Raw genomic sequence first — 20,573 nt, forward strand, 5'->3', positions numbered from 1 at the left:
GTAGTCTTGCTACCAAAAATATTTAAATTGAATCTAATTATGAGAAAACACTCAGACAAACCCAGAATGTGGGACATTCTACAAGAAAAGTGCCTGGACTCTTGAAAAATAAATTAATGTCATGCAAAACAAAACAAAAGATTAAAAGAATATTCTAGATTAAAGACAACTAAAGAAAATAACTAATACAAGGAAGTGTATTTGGATACTTGATTACAAAGAGCTCTAAAGCATATTTTGATTAGCTTGAATAGAGAGTGTATATTAGAGGATATTACATCACTGTTGACTGTATTAGATGTTATAATGTGGTGACACATAACTCTTCTTCAGTTATGTGACCTGAAGCATTTAGGAGGGAAATTTTAATGTCTGGAATTGCTTTCAAGCCGTTCAAGAGGTAGGGAGAGATGGGAGATATAACAGGTAAAACAAATGTGGCAAACTCTTTAAATTAGTGAATCTAGATGAAAGATAGATATACAGGAGCTCATTGCACTATTTTTTCAAGTTTTCTTAGATTTAAATTTTTTAAAAATAAAAATTTGAAGGAAAAATAAAGTATTCAAAATAGAAGCGGACATTGGCAAAAATAATCTTTTACAAATGAGTAGCTTGACCCCTTCAAATCAACATAAATTAGACACAGTAGAATTACTTACTGAAAATGAAAACCATTTACTTAGTACGTATTGCACGTTTTCTCAACATATTTCAAACTAGATGGCAATAACTTTTTAGACACATACATTTTAAATATTCCCATGGTAGCAAAATGCTGTAATGGTTTCCTGGTGTTTTATGTTGGATTGGAAACCAAAAAAAAAAAAAAAAAAAAAAAATACACTAAACTGTTAAAATCATAATGAAATACAAATAAATATATGCACTGGTAAATTTCTCTGACAACAATTCTCAGCTGATTTTTAGAATATCTCAGATTTTTTGCATTTTACCAGTTATTCCACAAATATGATCTAATTAGCTAAAAACAAATGTTTAATATTATTAAAACGCTGCATTATAGCAAACATCATTAAAAGTATCAAAATTAGTGAGTCATTAATTTCACTCTGACAATAATATTAAAAAGAAATAATAATGACACATTTTATTAAAGCCTATCCTTGTAATAGGAAGGGCTTACTAGATTATTCAAGAATTCTTGCCATTTTAAAATTCATCAGTTTTTATTATTGTAAAAACAACTCTACTTACAATGCAATTAAATTGTATTTTGAAATTTATGGACAAAAACTTACCATTCCTTAGCGATTTTTTAATTATCTACATTACACAGCCTAAGAAATCATCAAGCATTTTAATTTTACTGGGACAGATGAAATAAAATTTTGTAACATGAGACCCACAACTTATTCTAGCAACTTATTCCAAAACCTTGATGGATTTCTGAGTACGTTTGTTTCAGTATTTGAAATTTTAACTATTTGAATATATAGCAAATCCAACAGCCCTTGCTTTGCTAAGATTTAGGTTTATTCACGCTATTTTCATTATAGTTAATATATGATCAGTTATACTCTATATGAAAAATTATTTTCCCTTATTTTGTTCTACAGGTAATAAGCTAAAAAAAATTAAAAATAGGCAGAAAAGTGTGTTTAAGTTTCCTGACAAGCAGTTTCAGAGTTCATCTGGATGTGTTCTGTCAAAATATGCATAAATTTTCTAGATATTGAACACAAGAGCCCAGCTCATCACTGCCTGTATACTGCAGCCTTTTTCTTTCCTCAGAAACACAGATAATTTTATGCAGGAATTTACCAATCTACAAAAATTTACACAATGCTCAGCAATAACCAGTAATTATTGTGGGATAATGTAAGGTGCTTTTGAGGAATATAACTTTGATAGGATAGGGCTTATAAGCTTTACCAATTTATCTTTAGCCGTCCTGTCATTGGTGCTTAAAAGGTTAAGACTTTATTTGTGAAAACATACAGAGATAGTGGGGAATCATGTTGTCTACAGCTTCATAAATCTTGCTTAAGATCCTTTTCAATTACCATCCATTTCTCCTTTAAAAAGGGACAAAAAAAATAGAGGAGTGGAAGCAGGTCAGGGCAGTGTGCGACAATGACAGTGTGATGGGCTTGGGCCCCCCGTGGCGTTTCCATCTGCTATCATTAAGGTGACTACTCAGACATGAACAAATCCCTCTTGCTGTGCTGACAGGCAGACTTCAAAAACTATGACAAGGCATTAAGACAGAAAGTCACAGAGAGAGAGAGACAGAGAGAGAGAAAGAGATGTCATATTCCACAAACAATACTGCCTTGCAAAAACACCTCTGAAATTTTATTGGAATTCAAAGTAAAAAATCTTTCATAAAGGGTGCTACTTGACTTCTCAAATCCCCTTTCAAATTAGCTCATCCCTGGAAAGATTGAGGACAGAAAACAAATCCCTTGCTCCTACCTGTATGCTCTACCATAAGAGACCCAAATTTTTTGCTCATTCTTCAGCGAAAGTGGATTCTTAATTTCTTGGCCATTCTCATCAAAAAGCCGCATTGAGGAAAAATTGAGGCCTGGTGGGTTGATGGAAGAACCTTGAAGCCTTTGATGAATCTTGAGAAGTAACTGGTTGGGGGTGGTGGGGGCAGAGGGGATAGAGGAGAATAAATAACCCGAAATGAGAACATCTGTAATAAACTGTCTCTACTCTGTAACAAATGAAGTCCAAACAAATGATAATTAAATTCATATAGAATGTTAAAAGAAGTGTGAAATGACAGCAATGTTTAGCTCAGTGTAAAGTAACAAAATGAGCATGGGCTTTTAACCAGCAGGGGGTGCCACAGGCTTGTGATTGAGCTCTGACCCTTTGGCACGGGGACTGAAAGCAGATGTGACAGTCTTACAGAAAGAGCATTTAGCTTCTACACATGGTAACGGTCCTCTTTGATAAGGGTTACGCTTTTCTTGTCTGAGCTACACATTTTGTTAGGGGCCGTCCAGACCACATTCAAGGTTTACAATCACCAAGCTCCCTGTCCCCAGCAAATCTCAGGTAACTAACAGTAGGACAATTGCCAAAATTAAAATCACTTTTAGCCTAAGTTGGTTCAGTTAGAAAGATCTCTCTCTACATGCATATTAATTAGGAACCCTGAAATAGCTTGTGGACATCTTCAATAATGAATGTTTTTAAGTTGTGAGTAAGACATCATTGAAGTGTGAAGTATGAAAAGCTGTCATTTAATATTTAAAATAATAGCATTGTCAGTGTTTGCTTTGATCTTGCATTTAGAGTCTCTAAATTATCAAGATATTTCTAATTTAGGGCAAATTTCAAATATAAAGTAAATCTAACAGAACTGTGCTGCATATGGTATTTGAAAAGACATTTTTCATTATCCTCTGTCACCTTTGTTTAAGTGTTTCGGCCTCTGCTCTTCCCTGCTCTGCACTCCACCCTATCCATCACTCTTCCCCCAGCCTTCTGTCATGGGCTTCCTTTTCATCCGTCCCTTGTCAGTTCTTGTGTTTCTCGATTTCTTGTTACTCTGTAATCCCTGCAGGGATGTGGATATAGCTGTGGTCTTTTCTGGCCTAACTGCAGTTCAGGGTCCTTTATTTTCTTTTCTTTTTTGCTCCTCTATTAATTCCCATTGAGGATATATTGAGAAGTGCTAAATGCTGAGGCTTAGAGGAAAGAAGGGAAAGTCCCAGGTCTGCCATATATTTCAGGTGTCTCACGACTGCCTGTAAACTCGACTGAGCAAATATTTCCCTTGACCAGAAACTACATGTATAGGGCCTAAGAATTAGGTTTTGTCCCAATTAGAGATACATAATAGTATCTCCAATTTAGTGTTTTCATTAGCTGAAGACTTTAAGTCTTGAGCATTGGAAAGGCATTAATAGTTCTCATCCAGCATAACCAATTCCTTTGAACTAAAAATTATCATTACTCTCCTCTTTAGGTGTATAAGAGGCAAAGGTGTCAGAACAGTAAAAATCTATATTGTCATGGTTATTTTTCCATTGAAGTGGCAAACATATTTTGAAATCTATAGATTGTATTTCTAAAGCCCAACATTTATTTTTGTATTGCTTCAGCCCTTGAGCTTATTTTTGTTGCTTTGCTATTATTTCAGAAAACATGTTATGCTGATCATTTTTTAAATCACAGAGATTTTGCTTTACAGGCACCATCTTTTTATGAAGGGGAATGATACAAAAGATTTAAGGCCTGATCCAGGAAAGAAATGTGTGTACAAAGAAGAGGGATGCGAGGTAGACATGCGATGTCAGCACCTGACCACTTAACCAAATTCACTTTCACAGGAGTTGCATTGCAATCTCTATTTTCTCAAGTTGGTGACAGACTGCATTTTAGGTGTTCAAAGATGAGCATTCAACAGTCTACAGGAGGTAAGGGCCTCTGTGCCCCTCATCTTTAGGTCATTGGTTAGGGCTTTGCTGTAGCAACCAAAAACTGTGATAATCTTCACCCATTTATCTTTAAAGCTATCATCACCAGGCCTTTATAGGGTAATATAGGATAAGAATTTGTTCAAGAATCTGAAAAGAGTGTGAAACACCTTAGGCTAGTGGGCTAGTGATTGAGACATGTGTCCACACAAGGGAGTGGCTGTCCTTGGGTGGTGTAACAAGGGCTCTCCCAAAGAGCTTTATAATGCCCCTAATTAATGTTTTTGCCCCAGATTTATTGCATACAGAAGCACAGCACAGCTCAATTTCAGTGCGCTGTAAGTCAGTACAAAAAGTTTCTATAGAATAATATCTTCCTTTTTTTTTTTTTTTTTGAGACAGGGTCTCTCTGTCGCCCAGGCTGGAGTGCAGTGGTGTGATCTCAGCTAAATGCAACCTCAGCATCCCAGCCTCAAGTGATCCCCGCACCTCACCCCCGAGTAGCTGGGACTACAGGCACATGCCACCATGCCAGGCTAATTTTAAAATTTTTTGTAGAGATGGGGTTTTGCCATGTTGCCCAAGCTGGTAAAATATTCTAATGTAAAAAGCAGGGGAGACAGGTGAAAATCCTATGAAGGCCTTTGTGTCATGGTGATTTGTATAATCAGGTATGTTATGGTAAAAAGAAACCAGTCAAGGTTCTGGATCTTCCTCTCTCTAATCAGAGTAGTATTTCTTCCTCTCTTCCAGGTCCAGCTAATGATCCAATGACAGCATCCCAATTCATATACAACTTTTTTGATTGGTTGTAAAAGCCAGGTAATGGATACCACCAGGAGAGGTAAGTCTGAGGGTGCTGAACTGAAGGGAGAAAAAGGGAGCAAGTTACAGAGCAAAGGCAAGGCAAGAGAGCCCAAAACACTGGTGTGCGCTCAGGTGCATAACCCCAATTTGTAAGCAACAGGCTGTTCAGTGTCCTTTTATGCAAGACAAAGACCCAAAATAAAGACCCTGAACATGTTGGTTTTGCCTGAGAAACATCTCAATTGTCTGGAAAACAGGAAAAGGTAAGAGTGCCTAAGATGTAAGCAAAACTAGCTGTACTTGCTCACAATAAGCAGGGGAGAAGACCAAGGCTGCATGTTAATTACTCAAAATCTAGGGTTTAGAAATACCCTAGATCCAGGGCATACTCTCCACTGAATATAGCACTTTTTAAAAAGTGTAAACAAGAGGGAAATCCTGATGTATCAAAACCAGGGCCAGGCATACACAGATTCCAAATATAAGCATGAAAAAGATTAAGAAACTGTTAGGTATGGAGTTCAGAAGTTAACACTATACTAACGCTGAAAGCCTAAGAAATTCAGAAGTCAATCTTTGTAATATCAGTCTTTACAGATCAACAAACCATTGATCTTCTGCAAAAAACTTTAAGATGTAATTGTCTAAATTAGTTGCAATTAACTTGCAAGACACTTAAAGTCATAAGTAAACTGTCAGTAAACTCACTCTTTCCATCATATGGGCAGTCTGAATTGGGCTATCAGATCCCAGATCTTTTTTCCTGATACCAACAGAGATCTCTCCAGTGTTTTTACCATTTTCAAATACCTGAAAAATAAACACATTCAAAAATAAAAATAAATACATGCACACATACATACATATATTCATACACACATAGATAAATTTAGGTAGTCGTCCTTTTTCTTGGTATCGTGTCAACTGAAAATTGTGCACATGGGAATTGTACAAAGCAAGGACAGACTGTATAAACACACGTGAGTAGGTAACTGGCAAAGGAAATCAACAGCACTAAAAGAAAAGAAAGGCTCCTGCTTCTCCTTTTGGTTTCAGCGTCTAATTTGACTGGCACACCCTACAATCTTATAATAGAAGAAAATGTGGACATTAAAGGAGGAATCACTGACCACAGTGGATGCTTAAATGAAGCAAGTGTCAAAAAAAAAAGTCAATAGCAATCTCACTAGCTCATTTTGTTCTTCATAAAGCCACAAATAATGTGAGGAATATTTATGTTTGGTTTATACTTAAATATATCAGCGTTCAGCTCATCTTCTGGCTCACTAAAAGGAAATTTAACCTGACAGATTTATTGCATAACAGTATGATGAAAGTCATCCATTTTAAGTGCACATATCCAACAAGTTGTTGAGAACAGAGATAAAATTCATAATATTGCATTATGTAACACTCACTGGGGAAAAAAAAAATGCTAGCAAACATTCTGGTCAAAAGGATCTGAATAAACCAGTCCCGACAGGATGGCTTCACTAGAGTGAACACCACCCCTCCGACCACACGGAGGATCCATGTGGGATATGCCATTCACCAGGCAAGAAAGGAAGCAGCTGAGACAGGGGCCTGATGAATAATTTAAATCCCTGCTTTTAATTTTTTTTCTCAAAAGTTCTTTTCTTCCCTCTCTGATATGCCCATCACATCAGCAGAGCCATTTTATTTATTTCTAGTGCTATTTCCAGAGAAGATAATTTGGAAGAATACTTATTTAAAAATGAAAGAAAAGCTACCTTTTTTATATTTTTGAGAAAGTTTTTGAAATGTATTTAATTAGTCTCAATCTGTTTTTAGAAATAATGTGTTTCAGTAACACTTTCTCAGCCTTTAGTCATAAAAAAAGAAAAATAAAAATAGTAATGTCAAGAATGGTAGGTTTCATTCCAGTCAGTGACATTCATTGAGCTACTGATAGTCCAGTAGAGACCCTACAGCTTTCAGTCTTGGTGCACTGAGGATTATTTTTAAGTAATAATCCTGAGTAAAGATACAATTCTGAGTAAAAAAAAAAATCTCTCTACTTTTCCAAGGAACCTTGTAATCCCAACTTTTGCCTGCAAACCTATGGAAAATAATGTGGGAAAAGACTCTTACTGTAGCCGTAATCTCTTCAGGGCTCAACTTTGGAACAAAACTCTCAAGCAACAGAGAGATTTAGCAATGAAGGTCACAATTCTAGGTGGCATGTATTCTGCAAGGTTAGTGTTGACAAAAGCTCAGTTTGGAGAACTTATTGATGTTCCTTTGTCGAGACTTGCTAGACATGGAGTCAGAGTGCAGCAAATTATATTCTAGAAAATAGCAGTGCCAAGTGCTAACTGCTAACCTGAGAAAGCAGAAAGGTCTTGGTCAACACCTCACACCTTCATTAGCTCACTACTTTCTTCACTACTGATAATAAGGCTTCCCTTCTACGTCCAGCAAAGTGTTCTCGAAAATAAAAATAAAAATTGGCTATGACCTCCGTAAATCCTACAAGGGCATTTTAAAAAAGAGATGTTTTAGTGGTTCTATAAAAGTTGAGATGCTTAAGTGAAGGGAGGCTGCCCTCACTAGTCATACATATAATGTGTTTTTACTGTGTGTCCAGAAACCTAAAAATTCTCCAAACTGAAATCTTATGAGATTCTGTTTTTCTTAAAGCTCAGCTCTAGTTTATAAGCTCTATATTAATATGCCTATTTTTAAAATGTAATATATGTATACAAAAATATATTTATGTACTTATTCCTCCTTTGCCTGAGGAATATTTTTATTTCTAATATCCAACGTTTAAACAAAGATAGCTCTCTAAAGAGAGAGTTTCTATGATTGACTTAGACATAGGAAAATAAAACATAGTCTACCTTTATTTTCCTCCTGCCCAATTCTTGGCTTAAGAAAAATGAGCTGCTGTATTGGCTTCCCAGTGGTTCTCTGCATGGCCGCACCTCCTTACAGCTCTAAAATTAAATTCTCACCCTTGGAGTGGGATGATGCAGAAAGCCAGCTGAGGCTAGCCTTGGGTCCCAAGGAATAAGGTCATAGAACCTAAAAAATAATGATGCACATAGCAGCTAACAACTACCGAAGAAACATCTAGAAATAGGAGTAAGTTACGTCTATGCCCTTAGTAACACAAAGTACAGAGTTTCAAGAGTGTTTTCTATTCACCACAGTCTTTTTACTTTCCTTCATGTCAATATTGACTTTTCTTAAGCTAAACTAAATTAGATTAACACTGAAGTTTCATTGTAATGTCAATTCATTCACTTGACAAATATTTATTGAGTGCCTACTATGTACCAAGCACTGTTCAGGAACTTAAAAAGCATCAGTGAACTAAGATTCCTGCTCTCAACATGTTTACCCTGTGCTGGACTAGAGGGAGAGGCCAACAATAAGCAATAAGCAGAACACAACAAATGAGTAAATCATACAGCATATTCAGGGTACACCTGGATCTTGTGAGATCTGAAGTTTATATAATTTGGTGGGTCTTCTTTAACAAAAACAATGCAAAACTACAAATGCAAAACTAGTTATGAAATACTCAGAATAAGAAAACAACTTACACAGATTTAAAAAGTTGATACATAGCAAAAACATTAAAAATTCAGAAAAAGTCACAAAATATTTTCATTAACTATCCAAAGCACATGTTTTTACTTCATTGTGTTTAATCATCTCTTCATATAGTAATTCTGTAACATTTTCTAAAGAGAGAACAGAAAGATAATCCGGCCTTATCTCTAGCATGGTTAATAAAAAAAAAATCATTCTTGATTAGAAGTTTCTTTTGGCATCACAACTTTATTGGTCATTTCACTAAAAGTTTTAGGATTGATGCCATATTTTGGAAAACCTCAATCATATTTCTTTAAAATATGAGCTGTAAAATGTGGAAAAATATTCTACCAATTAATTGGCTCTGTTAATTTCACACCATGTTTCTCTTCCACCACCCACCCACATACATTTGGTGCCAAGCACTCTAGTGCACCAATCAGAAAACAGTACACTATAAGGTCAATAGGCAGTAGCTGTCTTCCTGGAAGCTCTTTCCATACCAAAATGGCTAGTTTTAACTGACCTATATAAACAAGCGACTGCAAAACACTAACTAGATTTACACTACACCCAACTCAATGTATCCCTAATTCAATTTCTCCTTAGCCATACCTCAAAAATGTGTGCAGTCATTTCAAAATCATGTGGTACAAGAGAGGATATGAAAGAGAAGAAATTGAAGTGGAAAGAGACAATAGGTTTAACCACTTGTAGTTAAAATATATCACGTTTGCAAATTTTACAGGAATTATGCAGGGAAGGGGCCCAAAGCTTAGGTTTCATTAGCATCATGGTAAATGCACCCTGTGTGGGTTAGAAGGTGGTGCTATGTAAAGGAGAAAAAATACAGCAGGGCAGGGGATACAGGCCTGGGATCAAGCAGTGTGATGGATATGCTGGTCATTATATGAATCGGGTGATCTGGATAAGCCTCAAAGAGAGAAAACATTTGAGCAAAGATTTAGAGGTAAAAGAATTAGCCCAACAGACAACTAGGAGAAGAGTATCGCAATGAAGCAACACAGGAACGTGCCCAGTATGTTCCAGGAACTGTAAGGAAGCTGGTGTGACTGGAGCAGAGTTACGCAGAAAGAAAGGACATAAGAAATCAGAGAGGTAAGGGGTAGAGAATGAAATGGGGAATCATTGCCGAGTTTGGAATAATGTAGTAAAAGGATCTGACTTATTAACACATTTCAAAAAGGATCATTATGGCTGTTGCCTTGGAGTAGACTGTAGGAGGCAAAGCAATCCGAAGCCAGGATGACAGTGGCTCAAACCAGAGTATTAACAATTGACATGCTGAGAAATGGGCAGTTTCTGTTGTTCTGTCAGAGTTATGCTATTTACTTCTTTGTTTATTAGCAGGACTGGGAAATAAAATTTGTAGGTAGGTTAATATTTCAGAAACATTATGTTTGCATTTATGGATGTAAATAAATCAATGTAAATATAACTGTTCACGGGGAGTATTTGTGGAGGCATAAAAATGTCAACAAAGTATTAAAAACATTTTATTGACTGTGAAGATTATAGAGGCATTGACTTGAACTATATAGGGAAACTTAAACTATATAGGGAAAGCTGACCTGAATGGGCAGTTATGAGCCAATGTCATTCTTTGATGAGCTTTCCTGTAATCACTTATGACATCTATTTAAGGACTTGTGCAAGGCCTGGTTCAGTACTATTTTCTGGCCTTTAACGCTGTAAGTCTGGTTAAGAACTAGCTGTGGGGGAACAGCAGGTTCCCAAACTCTCCATAACCACTGGGCAGACCACCCAGGAAGCTCTTCTGTGCGTGAGCAGAAGGCCAAACACCTAAGCTTCAAAATGCCTCAGGATACAATGCTGTCAAGAGGCAATAATAGAAAAATGACACCGCAGTGTGTTGCCAAAGTTGGTTGGCCGTACTGTAACAGGATTTATTACTAGAGGTCTGGTGAAGGAAAGGAATATAAAATAGCCATACAAAACTATCTGGCATATATCAGGTGAACATAATTAAACACATAATGAACATATAAGGTTAACTTACATGTTGTCTTGGACTGGGGACCCCTGAAACTAACTCTGAGACCAAGATTTGCCTGCACGAAGTTTACTGTGAACTCTCTCAGGACCAACGTTGGTGAGGGAATGAGCGAAACAATGGGCAGATGGGCAAAGCAAGTTGAACTGTGACGCAGTTGCAACAAATGCCTCTGGTGGGAGCTCTAGAACCGGGAAGACACTTAAGGTTGTTCAGAATCAAGGAAAGGGAGACATGCCTTTGCATCTGTGTACCAACCAAATGTTGGATGCAGGCTGTCCCAAGGGTGGGAGCCTAATCTTGGGAGAAGCAGCTCCTTTACTCTGAGGGCAATTATCTAAGAAGGATATAGCTGTGGCAGTGGGGGAGATGGGTATCTCAGTCCTGAGAGGGAATCTGGGCAGTGTGGCACAGCATCCACTCCACATACGCACAGTAGGTCAGAGTGCAAGACACACTGTCACCTATATGAACTCAATACTCAAAGCAACTGGATTTTACAGGTGATTCTCAGAAAGGTTGAGTGACTTCACCAAGGTACATCTACTCATAAGGGGCAGGGAAATCTTTAGAATGCAAGTCCAATGACATTTTTAACTATAGATAATAAAATTTACTCTTATATCTAATATTAGAAGCTCTAATATATGAAAATTAAAATGAAAAATTTTAAAGGCATAGAAAAATATTACATAGTTATTACCTAAATCAAAGAACACAAAAATTAAAGTGAAATATTTTTCTTATGTAAGCAGTTAATTAGCCATGAAAAAAATATTTATCCAACCAGAGTTCAAAGTCACTTTCAAATGCAGAAAATCACTTCTAACTCAATTAACATTATATATACACTAAATAAAATACAGGTACTACTTTTTCCATTTTTATAGACTTGCAAGATGGTTTTTAGAATATCCATATTTTTGATATTTTCTCAAATATATTATATAGTATAAATCAAACAGTAAACTTGTCTAATTTTAATATTCAAAGTGATAATCACAAACAAAATATTAAAATTATGGGATTTTGGCAACAAAAATTTAATTAAAAATTTATATATTTATGCTATATACTATATAAGAAAAAGTGTTTTAATGCCTAATACAGATATCTTTAAATATTATTTAACAAGTAAAGAGCCACTAAATTTGGTCCCAGGAAATGAAAATGCACTTAAGTGAAAACAAATTATATAATTCTTTTTTTTTTTTTGAGACAGAGTTTTGCTCTTCCTGCCCAGGCTGGAGTGCAATGGCACGATCTTGGTTCACCACAACCTCCGCCTCCCAGGTTCAAACGATTCCCCTGCCTCAGCCTCCCGAGTAGCTGGGATTACAGGCATGCATCACCACCCTGGATAATTTTGTATTTTTAGTAGAGACAGGGGTTTTCCATATTGGTCAGGCTGGTCTTGAACTCCCGACCTCAGGTGATCCACCCACCTCTGCCTCCCAAAGTGCTGGGATTACAGGCATGAGCCACAGCACCTGGCCACATTATATAATTCTTAAACTTAATCAATCTAAATGGTAACTGTGCCAACAATCAAATTTTTTTTAAGCCCAGAAAAGGTATACTGAAGAAAATAACTTTTTGGAAAGAGATATTTTAAAATTCCATTGTAAGCTACAGCAGAGCTCACCATTTCGAAGTATGTAAAGCAGGTGGCTGCCTATGGGGTAGGATTTTAGGAGTGAGCCCAAATACTCTAACCTCAAAATATCTCTCCCACCAACTTGCTAATACTTGAAATTTCAGTTAGAGATTCACTCCTTTGTCACAATTAAAATGCCACAGCTGCATGAGGGGAAATTATATTCAGCCTCATTGATTATTGATCCTCTAAGGCTGTGATTTTCAATCTCAGCTTCCTGGGATCCCGCAGAGGCCTGGGGTAGGGCTGGGATTAGGGGGTTGGGTGACAGTGGTTTCATATGGGGAATCAGATCTGATGAGTGATTATGTGGAAGCAGCCACTATCCTGGTTTCAAACAGGGTAGATCCTACTTTTATCTATTTTACATAGTAGATTCCAAGAAAGAACTTTGATTTCAGAAAAGAAAAAAAAAAATTCTAAACTACTATCTTCGCTCAAAACAAAGTATGGCATGTCTTTTTCCTAAGAGCAAGTTTTGAACAAAGGGTGGTATTAACAGCCTGGGTTATCTGCCAGCCCTAACGGAGGGCTGGAGCAGCAGAAGGGCCAAAGGAGACCCTGGTAAAATGGCCCTCATCAGCTTCACAGTGACCCTGGGAGTGGGTCCACATTCCTTCCTTGTGAGTATCTAAAGTCACTTTCCATTGTTTCCTTATCGTATTTTTTAAAATACTCTTACCCTAGTTTTCTGTGACTACTGACAACATTTCCAAAATAAGGCATATGTTTCTGCACACACACACACAAAAATCAATTTGTATCCAGTTGCAATTCTAAGTTCAGTATATGAAAATGTTCAACACTTTCCAGAAGACAGTGGCAAAGGAAAATTGCTTGTGTGTCATGTCCTAAGCCAAGTAATTTCTATAAGCCCTTTATAAATGAGAATATCTCAAGAAGAATTGCAACAAGGATTTCACTTTGTCTAAATTAACTTAGCACCTAAAATTATATTTAATCGGGATTAAAATATCAGGCATGTGAGTCCTGTCAGTAGCTATGATGCATTTTGTAAAAAGAGCTTGGTAAATAAAGGTTTTTGGAGTTTCCTGGCACCAATATGTTTGTTTTTATAGAAAGTCAGTGTTTTTTTGATGAGAAAAGCATAGTCATGTGCCCCTCAAATTTTATTTTACTAGGAGAAATGAACATTGTAGGATTGAATATAAAGCAAATCATCAAACTTTCCCCAAATTATCAGCCTTAGAGATCATATTCTTACCCTTGGAAAGAGTATATGGTTTTACTGCCATTCAGTTTCATTTCTTTATATCGAATATGCCTGTAAACATAATTTTCCCCTAAAGTGAATGGATATCCTGAGAAACTAATAGTTGTATAAAATCTTACTATCTATAATAAAACATTTATACTTTAAGAAGTAATCCTTTTTTTAATCATAAAACACTATCAAAACTAGGTAGAATCTTAAGTAGGTGTAAATACATCACTCCATTTTCACTTACTAGAAAATCTGCTCAAATAAAGAATTTATGCTCAATAACATTCATGGTGAGTCAGACTAACATAGATGTCAGTGGGTAATCCAGGGGACGGGAACATATGTAGGAAAGGAATCTCAGCAACTTGAGCATATCAAACACTCTGTGAAAAAGCTAATTGAGAGGTAAAAACAAATTAACTGCTATGGAGAAGGACAATCTCCCTGAGAGAGTGTGTGTGCCTGCAACAGTAAGGTTCAGTGGTTACATTTAGTCCGAGTAACTGCTGGGACAGTAATACAGCTCTGGCCTGTGGACTTTCCCCGCTGACTGCCCACCTGGCAATTCTCCGGGCACCTTCTAGGATGTCAGGCCTGCACAGGGAAAGCCTGTCTCATTACAACAGGCACTGCATGGGAGCTAATGCCCAGACCAATTACTCTTCCCTGATTTTGATACAGACGCAGTTTTTCTCTTCAGCAGATCTTGAAAAGGAAGATTGTATCTTCCTACAGAGATTTACACCTGACTGCAGATGCTTGTCAGAAAATAGGCTAGTATGAATACACTGGCATTTTCCCCCCAAAATCCACAAGAAGGAGGAGAAGGAGGGGGGCAATGAGGACAGGAGGAAGAAAAGGTGGTGGCAAGATGGAAAACAGGGCTGCAAAGAAGAGTCAAGAGATTTCAGCACCTGCCACTAATTAGCTATCACATGAGATGTGTAAAGTCTTCATAGGATCTCAGTTTCTTTACCTTTAAAATGGTTGGTCCAATATTGCCTACTATCGTAAAACCTATATATGAAAATTGATCATCTTCATTACATTTTTGCCCAACCTTTAGCGAATGTTCTCGAAATCACAATAACCTTGAATATTTCAATTTTGCTACTCTCACCACAATTCCTTTTCAAATGTTGTCATGTTTTACTACTTGTACCTAGGCCATAGCCTATATTTGTTTATCATTGTTTATTCAAATAACTTAGGTGACATAACAGAGCATCCTAGGGGTTATAAATACATGTTTGGGAAAAGTGGTTAAATAAGAAAGACAAGGATCAAGGAATGTACAATGGAAATAATGTAATATGCACATTATTATTATTATATGCAGAACAGTGAAAACACCAACCAAAAAAAATCTTGCCACATTTTCATGTGCAGCTGACCTCAGTTATCATTTAATTGTTCCATAGATTCCTAAATATTAAAATAAGCTTTCTATTAATACAAATGAATGATTGGAAACTTTAAACTTTTTAAAAAATGACCACAAAATAGAAGGCAAATCTCAACTTCTGTCATGGTGCTTTTGTGCCATTCAAAGAATAAATTTAAGTGTTCAATGCATAGGAAAGTCACATATTTTCTGTTACCAAGCAAATTGCCCATTTTCAAAATATAAAGAGGCCTGGAAACTTAAAATAATGGAATTTTAGTAAAAAGGTAAGAAGATGAACAGATTGGTTTTGCTAATCTGTTCATAGTGTTGTCATATTGTTTCTAATTGTATGAAAATAGTCGTGGCCTTGGGCCAAAAAGGTGTTCTATGTTTCTCTGCATCTTCCCACAGTTCCTAGTACAACGTCTTCTGGACAACGGGTATTTGATAATATGTGGATTTACTGGACTATTTATTTAAAATCTTCTTTCTTTCTGTCATTGGCAGAATAAAAATTGTTAGATGCATACAACCTGGATGATGAACTAGATGTTGCATGAAGACATCCTTTAAAAACAAATCTCTGAATTATCCCTTTAGCAAAGCTTAAATTTACTTACAATAGAAGAGAACACTATAACTAAACAATATAAAAATAGCCTAAAAATATCTCCAAATCAGGGTGCTATGAATCTTGTTATTATCCAGGTTACTAAATCCCACCATATTTCTCTTGCTCATGGTCAGAGTGGATTTAAGTGAAGGTAATGAAGACTAGAGACATTCTAGGTCCTAAGAGTTCTGGAAGTTGTCACAAGTGGAAGGGGAAGCTAGATACCAATCATAAAATACTTCTGTGTAAGTATTTCTGATTAGCTGCCTAAAAAAGACCCAGAAGAAAGAGCCTGAATTGCCAACACTCCATCAATTTGTTGCGATTTACTTTCTCGTTCTAAATAAATATTCATTTTCAGACCTAATTTCAAAGAAAGCTCCCCACCCCAAGCTGGCTCCCAAATTTGACAAGCTCTAGGTTCCACAGAAACTGGATCTGCCTCTCCTGGCAGCAAATAGAAAACAACTCTCAGAGCATCACTGACCAATTGTGTGTGAAATGCACTAATTCCAGTGAAAGGATGTGCCTGTACTGATCTTCCTCTCATTCCCCCATGCTTTCCCCCACCTACTCACACATCACACATTCTTCTTGCTCATCAATTCTCTGTCACAATCACCCACCTTCCTACTAGCTTCCCTCACCATCCCCCTACAGATTTGCTAATACCCTTTCCTATCAATCCTTTCTTTCCTGCCCTCCCAGGGAAATGCTAACATTGCTGACATTTCCATGGGAATGAAGAGGAGGAGGAGCTGCATGGAAAGAACAGGACTAGGAAGGCAGAAGTCACTGAGGCATGGCTCTAGCAGATGTTCTCAAAGAGACTGAGGATAGTGGCAGTGACAGGGAATAAGGGGTAAGAGAAAGTTTAGAATAGTAAGAAATTACTAACTTGTTGCCTGAAGGGCTTTGTAGATGATGGTGCACATTGAGTGTAACCACTGATGGTGAAAACAGTAAGAAATTTCAACCTAAAAGGTGCTATGACTTGATGGAAGGAGAATGTACTGGAGTACAAATACAAATAAACTGTGGTTGTGACTATATAGGATATATGAGTGCACATGAAAATGACGTGAAAGGTGACAATGATCATTAGGAGCAATGCAATTACAGGTGATACAACTCTTTCCTAAAATTCCTCAAATGGTGTCATGTTTCAATTTTTTAAAAACAAGGAACTTTTCCATGGCAGAAATGAGCATCCACACATAGGCTGTTCTCAGTTTTATATCTTGTATGCCCATTTAATCTTGTCACTGTATTATGTCACATGATTGCAAAAATGGGAGTGAGGCAATATGGAACACAAAAATAGTGTCCTTTTAAGAGGTGATTTTCTAATGTTGAGACCGAACCAAAAGCTGCTATTGTTCACTGATCAATGCAAGTCATGATAAGGATGAAAAGCTCAATGAAGAGATTAAGAACACCATATACAATATGAAAAAGCAGCCCAGAGGATTTTGAATTGCACCCTGCCTCTAGCCCCTGGTTGAGACCACTGCTCTAGAAGATGATGTTGGCTACAGTATTTTGATTCTTGAAGCTGAGCTATGAGCTTACATATATATGTAACAGAGTGATGAGAATCACGAAATGAAGAAGATTAGAAAGATAATCATCCCCTTTCAATTTTTGTCAAATACTTTCTAAGATTAAAATGAACAGAAAACAGAAAAAATGCTTTACTAGGGCTATGTAAGTTACAGTAAGTTCAATTATAAATGGAAAATGTATTTGTTTATTGATAAGTCATTTAACACTCTATGATAGTATATGCCACAAGGTGGGATCAAGTTATTCATAATCAGAAAAGATGTGGCCCTTGCCCACAGTGAATCAGAGTTAACTGAATTAGAGATGGTGTCCAAAGGAAGGTAGGCCATTCCATATATACCCATGGGAATTTAGAGGTTAGCTAGGTAATTGATATGAGTTGATTCTGGAACTAATGCAAGATGGTACGTACACTGCGGCCTTTGTTCCATGTGTCTTCAGTTGGAATTAGCAAGTTCTCCTCACCTGAGAGGATATACAGGATTCCCAGGACCACCATCACAAATTCTAAGATATTTGTCACTCTCACAGTAAAATGATTTTACTGCTAGCCTTTCCTATTTTACTGACACAAAAGTATAGAGAAAAGTTTTAGCTAATTGGCAATTGGAATGAGAATTTCTTTCTGTAGTGCTATTGGTTAGGCTTAAAAAGCTGCTTTAGTAATCTTGCTATGATTGTCAGTCCTGCCTATACAATATAAAATCATTTGAGAGCTTTTGAAAAAACGCTGATGCTTGCACCACACCTGAAGATGTGCTGGTAAATGCTTAGCAGCCTGCTTAAGGAAGGGGGTGATTATTATAAATTCTGCTGATATAAGGACGACATGGCATATAATTTGCAGATAATAACAAAATATCTAATACTCTTTATTGTAAATTCCACATAGCCAACTCATTCTCAAAAGTGGTTTCACTGATTTTTGCCAAGTCTTGTATCCACATCCATTCTATGGTTGCAACTGAGAAATGAGTGTGGTTCTGACCTGAATGTTGATTAATATTTTCATCCACGTTGATAAGAGAAAAATGAAACAAAGAAGACATATGTAGGACTGCTCTTGTTAATCAATGACAAGGGCAAGTTCTTTGCTGAATCAGATAATGGTTTTCATATACTGGAAGAATATTTCAATTTTTGTGCTATTCACAATGCAACACACAGAAATTTTGCACTTTTGAATTTAATCTGCATTGTGAATATTTTCTGTCACATACTGAAATCTAGACCACAGATCCACAAACTTTTCTTTAAAGGGCCCAATAGTAAATACTTCAGGTTTTTCAAGCCATATGGTCTCCACTCTGCTATGGTAATATCAAAGTAGCCATAGACAATACACAAACATATAGGTGTCACTATATTTCGTTAAAACTTTATTTACAAAAAAAAAAAAAAAAACAGGCAGATTTGGCCCATAGTATGTGGTATTTCAACTCCCTAGTCTAGACAATCAATAAAACATGAAATCAAGCCCTTATTTATAGTATGTGCCAATTTCTATTTTATAAATATTCTGACCACAGCCAATTTTCAGATACAAGAAGCCATCACTGAAAATAAACTTAGGAAGAAATGCACGGTAGCACACACCATTATATAGTGTTTACATTAAAGAAACACAATAGATCTAAATAACTTCAAGAGAATAGGTAATAGTAAAATGTAATTTTAAAATTAGGAAGTGAAGTGTATGACCTATTTCATTGTAAATTTATATGATTTTTAAATAATGGCTATATAAAACAAGTGGCTTACAAAATTCCTGAAAACTTAAATCAGTGCCTGCAAGCTGGCAGAAGTTAGTCTTAGCGCAGGAAACCAATTAAGTCAAAATATCTGTGGATGGGAACATGGTATCTTAAAAACAAACAAACAAACAAAACACCTCCAGAAGATTCTAACATGTAGCCAGGACTGAAAATCATTTTTCTAAGCCTGAGGATGGGGCTGATATCCAGGTTTCTTTAGATGTGGAAGAGGAACTTATTTTCTGAGAGAAGCTAGACGTTGCAAAGGAGAAACCTGAGGAGAAAGGAAGCAGAAGCAAATGGAACTCAGTACTTTATAGGGGAAAAAAATCATAAAAAGAGAATGCCTGGGATGTGGGAGAAAGAATTCTGGAGAAAAGACTAGGTTGACCAACCATCTTGGTTTGCTGGATGCAGGCTTTTTAGTGCTAAAATAAGGAAAGTCCTGGGAAACCACTAGAAAAATATATTTTTTTGAATTTTAACTAAATTAAATTTTAATTAAAATTAAAATTTAAGTAGCCATATGTGACTAGTGGCTACTTTACTAGACAGCATAGTGAATCTAAACAAACACAACAACATGGCTTCTTTGCATATGTAAATTTCCTCTTTTGTATGCTGGTATGGAAAGTATTTTAAAGCACATTAAAAGGGAGTGAATAAGAGTAGTGAGAGAAGAAGGCATCCTTGTACCAGTTTTCAAGGTGAATGCTTCCAGCTTTCACCCATTGAGTATGATATTGGCTGTGGGTGTGTCATAAATGGCTCCTATTATTTTGAGGTATGTTCCTTCAATACCTAGTTTATTGAGAGTTTTTAACATAAAGAGATGTTGAATTTTATCAAAGGTATTTTCTGTGTCTCTTGAGATAATCATGTGGTTTTTGTCTAGTTCTGTTTCTATGGTGAATTATGTTTATTGATTTGCATATGTTGAACCAGCCATACTCCCCAAAGCAATTTATAGATTCAATTCTATTCTCATTAAATTACCACTGACGTTCTTCACAGAATTAGAAAAAACTATTTTAAAATTCATATGGAACCAAAAAAGAGCTTGTACACCCAGGACAATCCTAACTAAAAAAGAAGAAAGCTGGAGGCATCACGCTATCTAACTTCGAACTATACTACAAGGCTACAGTAACCAAAACAGCATGGTACTGGTACAAAAACACACATGTAGACCAATGGAACAGAATACAGAACCCAGAAATAAGGCCACACACCTACAACTATCTGATCTTTGACAAACTTGACAAAAACAACAAGGGAAAAGATTCCCTATTCAATAAATGGTGCTGCAAGAACTGGCTAACCAAATGAGGAAATTGAAACTGGATCCCTTCCTTACACCTTATACAAAAATTAACTCAGATGGATTAAAGACTTAACTATAAAACCCAAAACTATAAAAACCTTAGAAGAAAATCTAGGCAATACCAAGCAGGATACAGGCATGGGCAAAGATTTTTTGATGAAATCACCAAAAGCAATTGCAAGAAAAGCAAAAATTGACAAATGGGATCTAATTGATCAAAGGAGCTTCTGCACAGCAAAAG

At 36.4% G+C, this 20,573-nt stretch overlaps 1 protein-coding gene across 1 annotated transcript in view; it reads right to left on the bottom strand.

Moving 5' to 3' along the window:
* LOC105507765 overlaps nt 1–20,573 on the bottom strand; it is a 288,182-nt gene that overhangs the window by 149,642 nt on the left and 117,967 nt on the right. Inside the window, exons 5-6 of the mRNA XM_011936412.1 lie at nt 5,916–6,017; nt 2,440–2,603 (exon numbers count right to left, since the gene is read on the bottom strand). Coding sequence (XP_011791802.1) covers nt 2,440–2,603; nt 5,916–6,017 — 266 coding nt within the window. The remainder of the gene's footprint in view (nt 1–2,439; nt 2,604–5,915; nt 6,018–20,573) is intronic.

Source organism: Colobus angolensis, unplaced genomic scaffold (genome assembly GCF_000951035.1).
Source record: "Colobus angolensis palliatus isolate OR3802 unplaced genomic scaffold, Cang.pa_1.0 Scaffold152, whole genome shotgun sequence".
Classification (NCBI taxonomy): Eukaryota; Metazoa; Chordata; class Mammalia; order Primates; family Cercopithecidae; genus Colobus; species Colobus angolensis.